The sequence below is a fragment of the Callorhinchus milii genome, unplaced genomic scaffold, assembly GCF_018977255.1.
Source record: "Callorhinchus milii isolate IMCB2004 unplaced genomic scaffold, IMCB_Cmil_1.0 Scaffold7, whole genome shotgun sequence".
NCBI lineage: Eukaryota > Metazoa > Chordata > Chondrichthyes > Chimaeriformes > Callorhinchidae > Callorhinchus > Callorhinchus milii.
Window position 1 is genome coordinate 2,912,665 of NW_024704748.1, and position 6,685 is coordinate 2,919,349.

The 6,685-nt window shown below is 47.2% G+C and overlaps 1 protein-coding gene across 1 annotated transcript in view; it reads right to left on the reverse strand.

Moving 5' to 3' along the window:
• pdzd8 (PDZ domain containing 8) overlaps positions 1–6,323 on the reverse strand; it is a 78,601-nt gene extending 72,278 nt beyond the window's left edge. Inside the window, exons 1-2 of the mRNA XM_042336793.1 lie at positions 6,124–6,323; positions 5,274–5,931 (exon numbers count right to left, since the gene is read on the reverse strand). Coding sequence (XP_042192727.1) covers positions 5,274–5,931; positions 6,124–6,322 — 857 coding nt within the window. The 5' untranslated portion in view covers position 6,323. The remainder of the gene's footprint in view (positions 1–5,273; positions 5,932–6,123) is intronic.
• Between the last annotated feature and the right edge of the window lie 362 nt (positions 6,324–6,685).

Genomic DNA, 6,685 nt, shown 5'->3' on the forward strand with positions numbered 1-6,685 from the left:
AGCACAGGCCATTTATTTGCACACATGGTTCTCAAGCTGTCCCTGTGCCTCTGTTCTCAGTTTGATCTTAGCTCAGCAGATCTTCAAGATGACAGCTAGACTCTTCAGGAGACATCACAGGAATGGTGCGGACAGAGAAGCCCCTTTGAATCATTTGATCTCACCCTTCCAGAATATTCTTTCTACTGTCTTCCCATTGCTGCTTCAAGATGTTTTTTTTAATGAGTCAGTTCAGTGTTCTGGTCTCGAACACTTTCCCCAGTAACCTGGTCCAGCTGCTTTTACCATCTGTGTAATAAAATACTTCCTAGTATCTGTCCTAAACTTGCCCTTCACCATACTAAACCTTTGTCTACAAATCCCTTCATACCCTGGCACCTCTCCATCTCTCCCCCCATCCACGAATCCGCTACTCCCGTTCAGCTGGCTCCGGCCCCCTGCTTGTCCATCGTCCCCTGCGCTCCACCATCGGCTCCACTACGCCACAGCACTCTGGAACTCTCTCCCTCATTCCATCCACCTTGCCCCCTCCATCCCCATTTTCAGATCACACCTGAAGACCTTCCTCTTCGACTCTGCTTACAGTCACCTCCCCCCCCTCCCCCCGGCTCAGCATCAGGCTCCACCACTGTCAAGCTCTCCGAGACTCTTTCATGAGTGAATGGCACTCTCTAAATGCAAGTTGTTTTGTTGGCCCTTTTCATGTATCTGAAAGTATTATTATGGGTTTACTTTCCCTATCCTGTTAAGCACCTTATATTACGCACCTTATATACCTTCTACCACGGTCACCTCTGAGTCCTTATTTTCAAGATGGGAAATATGTAGCTTATCGACTAATACCGAGGATCAGCCTGGGTAATGCCTTCAGCCAAAAGAGGCACCAGCACCTTCTCACGTATTCTACTCCTGCTGATCACAGCACAGCCCAGCTTGGCTCATTGGCCAGATCTGGAAGGGCAAACCAGTCACTGGGGGCAGGGATCATCCCACTCAGCTCCTGTTAACCGTGCAAGCCAAAGCCCTAACTGGTAGTGTGGTCCGAGCTGGACAAGCAGCAGGAAAGCTTTCCAGACAGCAATGTCAATGGCGAACTATGCGGTTTTAGCTGGTTAGACTCCAGCAGTTACCCCAACGCACACTCTGGGCTCCTCCAAGCCTTGGCTCTTGCCAACCTGCATCTAATACATTCCAGAATTAGGTAAACAGGATGTGTCCCTCCAGGGAGAGAGATAGTGAATTCCCTGGGATTTCCATGTGTAGGTGGGAGGTATGGAAATCTCAGCCTGGTTTTGATGCTCTTAAACACTGTGATGTGTTTCCACATTTGTCAGACACCCGGCTGGGTAAAAAAAAATAGATAATGGGACTTACAGCACAGAATAAGCATAAGTGCAGACAGAACTTTGTAGGGCAAACCAAACAGGATGTTAACTAAAGGGAGAATATCTAGAGATTAGAAACTGAGGAAATGACAATCAAGCATTTCAGAATAAGAGAACCTGCCTCAATGCTATTTTTAAAAAAAACACACAACAAAGGGCATTTTGTTGAATAAACTGGAGCAGAAAAGAAAATGCTTAGCAAGAAAATAATGCATCATGTTGTGTGGGAACAGTTACAAGGACAAATGGTACTCTCCTAGGTATTTAGATTGAACCGAAAATAAAAGTTCACGGAAGCATTTTTCATGCAACTGGTGTCAGCTTCGCTCAGTTGGTGGCATTCTAACCTCTGAGGCAGAGGTTGTGGGTTCAAACGCCTTATCAGACCTCACAGTCTTAGGCTGACTCTCCAATGTCGGGCTGGGGGAGCACATTTGGTGTAGGTAATAACAACTTGCATTTATGTAGCGCCTTCTTTCCCATTGGGTAGAGTCCCGGAGCGCATGACAGTGGCGGAGTCTACAACAAGCCAAGGAGAGATCTAACACATTCTGTCGGGCATCTGACAGATGCGGAAACCCATTGCCATGATTAAGAATATTAAAAATCAAACAGAGTTGCACGCCTCCCACCTTGACATAGAAATTTCAGAGATACATGTTGGGATGGAATGCGGATTCTCTCCGTGGAGGGAAGCATCCTGCTCACCTAATTCCAGAAAGTACCTGCCGCAGGTTGGCAAAAAACAAGGCTTGGGGTCAAGAGTGTGCATTAGGGTACTGCTGGAGTCTATCCAGCTAAAACTGCATAGCTTGCCATTGAGAGCACTGTCTGGCAAGCTTTCCCGCTGCTTGTCCAGCCAGGACCACCCTATCCTTTAAGGCTTTGGCTTGCAGGGTTAACAAGAGCAGAGTGGGATGACTCCCTGCTGTCAGTGACTAGTCTGCCCTCCGAGGTCCTGCAAATGAGCTAAGCTGGCTGTGCTGTTATCAGCAGGGCCCTGGAATACTGCGGACCCGGCTGGCTCAGGAACTGGACTACCGACACTGCCACAGAAGTTTGGCTCGATTCCCACATTCGTTGCCAAACACGTCTTGCGTATAAATCAAATTCAATGTGGTTCAGTTACTCTTAATCATCGCAATGGGTTCCCACGTGTGTCAAATACCCGCCCATCACATCCTGCGTGTCACAACAGGCAATAACGCGTAGACGAATCGCTAGCCACAATTTGGGGTGATGTAGTTCTGTGGTTCTAAATGTCGACACGCCATCAAAACAGACAACAGAACATGTCCAGCCTGATTGTGAATTTATAATGCTCAGAGATTACTGTAAATCCAATCATCAAATTCCACGCTGCAGTATGTCATGCATTCAACCATCATATCTGCACTGATCAATTATCCATATGGGCCCATCAAGATTCCACATACAGTACATTGTTTCATCTATCTACCCTGAAACAACTGTCACTACTACTTTAAATACAGAGCATAATAAATCTATTTACTGCATTTGCACTTAGCGTTGACCTTTTTAACTTTTAATTTTCTTACCAATTTTTGACCGATCATATCGGCCTTTATTTTACCTTATTCATGTGTTTTTTTATTTCTAGCAATCTTTGCGACTGCCCCAAAATAGTATGGCTCCTGAATGTTAACATCCCCAGAGACATCACTTCCTACAGCTAGGCATGCACCTCTCACGTCACTTCCTGTGCGCTGAACATCTACAACGACGACAACAACAACAACATTACATTTGTATAGCGCCTTTCACATCGGGAGGATGTCCCAAGGCGCTGACTTCAACGTCACAGCACGCAGGAACCAGTGTCCCCTGTAGAAACATAGAAACAGGAGTAGGCTATTCAGCCCCTTGAGCCTGTTCTGCCATTTTATAAGATCATGGCTAATCTGTACCTCTCGTCCAGTTTCCCAACCTTGCCCCATATCCCTTAATACCCAGACCTAATAAATAAAACATTGTTGAACTTATGACGCAGAAATCTGCCACTTTTGTCATTTAAAACAATACCAAAAAAAATTAACAGGTAAACCTACCAGGCTTCAAAGATGGGAATTAATTTCCCTAAATTTGGAGAAACCTGGAAAATCCTACCAATACAGATCTTTACCGATTAAAACCAGAAACTTATGCCAGTGCACTGCTAACATGATCAAGACAGGTTGTTTTTGGCATGGATTGATTTTACATTCTAGCATTTGCTGTGTGAAGTTGCTGTACATTCTTCCATAGGTTTGGATAGGATATATATAAAAAAATTATGGTGCAGTACACCAACTATCATAGTATCCTCATTAATCCCTTTGGTCTATAAAAGTGTTATTTTGGTCAGGGTTATGTTATTGCAGTATACAGTGCAGATAAAATATTTTTTTCAAAGCATAGAGCGAAGTTTTCAGGGTTGAGTAAGGAGCAAGAGGAGAATGGTTAAAAGGGACATAAGTTTTATTTCACATTGGAAATAAAAAGTGCCACTGTCTGCATTTGTAGAGTGTGACATGTTGTAAAAGAACATTCTCTTTCAGATAATGCCAGGTCACAAGAATACAGGGCAGATTTCGATGAAGAAGGCCCCTCAGCCTGTTGGATCTCATCTTTTCAGAATACCTGTCAACTGTTCCCCTCCTGATCAAGGAGCTTCTTAAATAAGTCCCAAGTACCCTGACCTCAACTACCTTTCGTTGTAACCTTTTCCATTGGTTAATTATCGTCTGTGTAAGAAATACTTTCTGCCGCCTGTCCTAGAATTGCCCTTCACAACTCTGAACTTGCACCCTCTCTAGCATATCTAAAAAATATTGCTTTTGGTTTGTTTTCTCAACGATAAACACGGCCACTTTTAGCCCACACTTCCATCTGCCAAAATAGCTCCCACTGGCTTGTTCTCCATCCTTTAACTCATTCATGCCTCAAGATCTCTTTGACCGCGCTTTCAATCATCTTTTCCCCTCACTACCCCCTTTGGTTTTCGCCCCCAGCTTAGGGCGCCCAAAATGTAAATTGTACGCAATAGTAGGATAGACATTTTGGAAAGATGAGATCCATTGGGCCCAAGTTCCTTCTACAAACGACAGGTTTGTATTTGTGAAGAACGAAGCGCCTCGTGGACGAAATTACTCGCAGAACCCGGTAGAGCCCGGTGGCAACTTAAGAGTTAGACAATTTGCTGGGCGAAATTGCGAGGCAAAACAGATCGGCAACATACTGCCAGTCGCAATTGCATTTTCCCATCGGTGCCCTTTAAAAGCAATGGTAGCAATTGTGTTCCCTTGCTAACCACCTGCTGGGGGAGGAACAACGTCACTGAGTAAACGATTGGCACAAGCCACACTTAGTCAATGTAAAAAACAGGGGTGCCCTTTAATAACTGCTTGGCACCTTGCCCCTGGAAGTGGGTTATTACATCATCTCACAAAGTGAACACACATGAACACATGGTACCATTCAAGTTGTGAACCGATTTGTGGCAATTATAATAATAATACGTACATTTGATATAGCGCTGTTTCACGTCATATAGTCAGTCTCGCCTGGGTTCGACTCCCGGTACGGGAATCACATGTTTTAAGCGCTCCAAGATGTTGCTCCGAATGAAGGGTGCTATTGTTGGCGTTGTCATTGAAACAGTTCAAAGCGCTTCACAGAATGTACCGTAAAGTGAATTGACTGCATATTTGGCGGGCGAAACATGGCAGCCAATCGCGCACAGCAGCGTCCCCACAAACAGTTGGGGATTGAGTGGCCAAAATTTTGTTGTTGTTGTGTTTTTCTTGGGGCGAGAGAGAAAGAGAGAAAGAGGGAGGTGGGAAGAGGACGGCGGGGAATGAAAGTGTATCTGTTACGCTCTTGTTATACCTGATCTTGTAGTTGGGCAAGGTGTGCTTCTTCTTAATGACCCTCTTGAGCTGATTGACGATGATGGACGTGAGCTGAGGCATGGGACGGCCCTCGAACTGCGACTTGACCTCGAAGTCCATGAAGGGCTCCTCCATGAAGGCAAAAGACCAGTGGGTGAAGGGCAGGCGGGTGAACTGCAAGCGGAGCCTGCCCACCACCCTGCGCATCTTCACGAACAGATAGGCCGACTTGCCGAAGACCAGGTCCACATCGATGGCCAAGTGGAAGCCTCCGTTGTACTCTAGGTCCACCTGGAAGTCCAGTTGGTCTGGGACACCTTGCTCGGTGCCGGCAGAGGCGGAGGTGGCGGGAGGAGGGGGTAAGAGCTTGGCGCTCTTGAAGACTGGCAGGGCATTGCCCAGGGAGATGTCTCTGAGACTGAGACCCTCCAGCAACCTGCCTGCGGTCCTGGTCTGCAGGAGCTCCTCCAGCTCCACCTTGATCTTCTTGGTCAGCCAGTGGCGCACGATAGGGGTGTCGCGGAGCTCCCGAAAAAGGAACAGGAAGATGGCGTTGAGGAAGTTGCAGCTTTCTGGGCCATTGCCGCCGCCGCCGCTAGTGCCAGTGTTGCCGCTGCCGCTAGTGCCGGTGCTCTGACCGGTGCTGTTGCCCGTGTCTGCGGCAGTGCCGGGCCAGGTAGGAGAGGAAGAGGAGGAGGAGGAGGAAAGAGAAGAGGAGGAGAAGGAGGAGCCAGGCTGGAGCGTAGGAGAGGACGACGATGATGATGGAGGAGGAGGAGGTGATGATGGTGGTGATGGAGATGATGATGATGATGGAGCAGCAGCAGCAGGAGGAGGAGGAGGAGGAGGAAGGAGAGAAGTCGGTGGCCAAGTCTCTCCTCGCTCCCTCCCGTTCAGGTAGTCCCTGAGCCCCGGTTGGACCACTGGCTTGACGTACTGCTCGGTCCTGGGCACCGGCTCGGTTTTGTTCCGGTAAATGAGCAGCAGCTGCAGCAGGAGAACGCACACAGCCCCGGCCAGAGCCGACAGCAAGATCACATACACCATCACCGCTGCTGCTGCTGCTGCTGAATAATAATAATTATTATTAATTATTAATATTATTAATAATAATAATTCTTCTTCTTATTCAATGCTGGTTCTCCTCCTTGTTCTGCTCTGTGGTTGTTGTTCGTGGGGTCATCGATCTTTCCTGTTTCCTCTCCTCTTTCTCTCTCTCTTTCTCTTCCTCTCTCTCTCTCTCTCTCTTTCTCTCAATCTCCACCACCTTTTTTTTCGCTTTTCTTCCCGCACCTCCTTTCCAGTGCTTTCTCTCTCTCCTCCTCCCTCCCTCCCTCCCTCGCTCTCTCTCTCTCTCTCTTTCTCTGGCTGCTTCTTCTGTTCCTTCTCTACTCAGGGCTCCATGTTGAC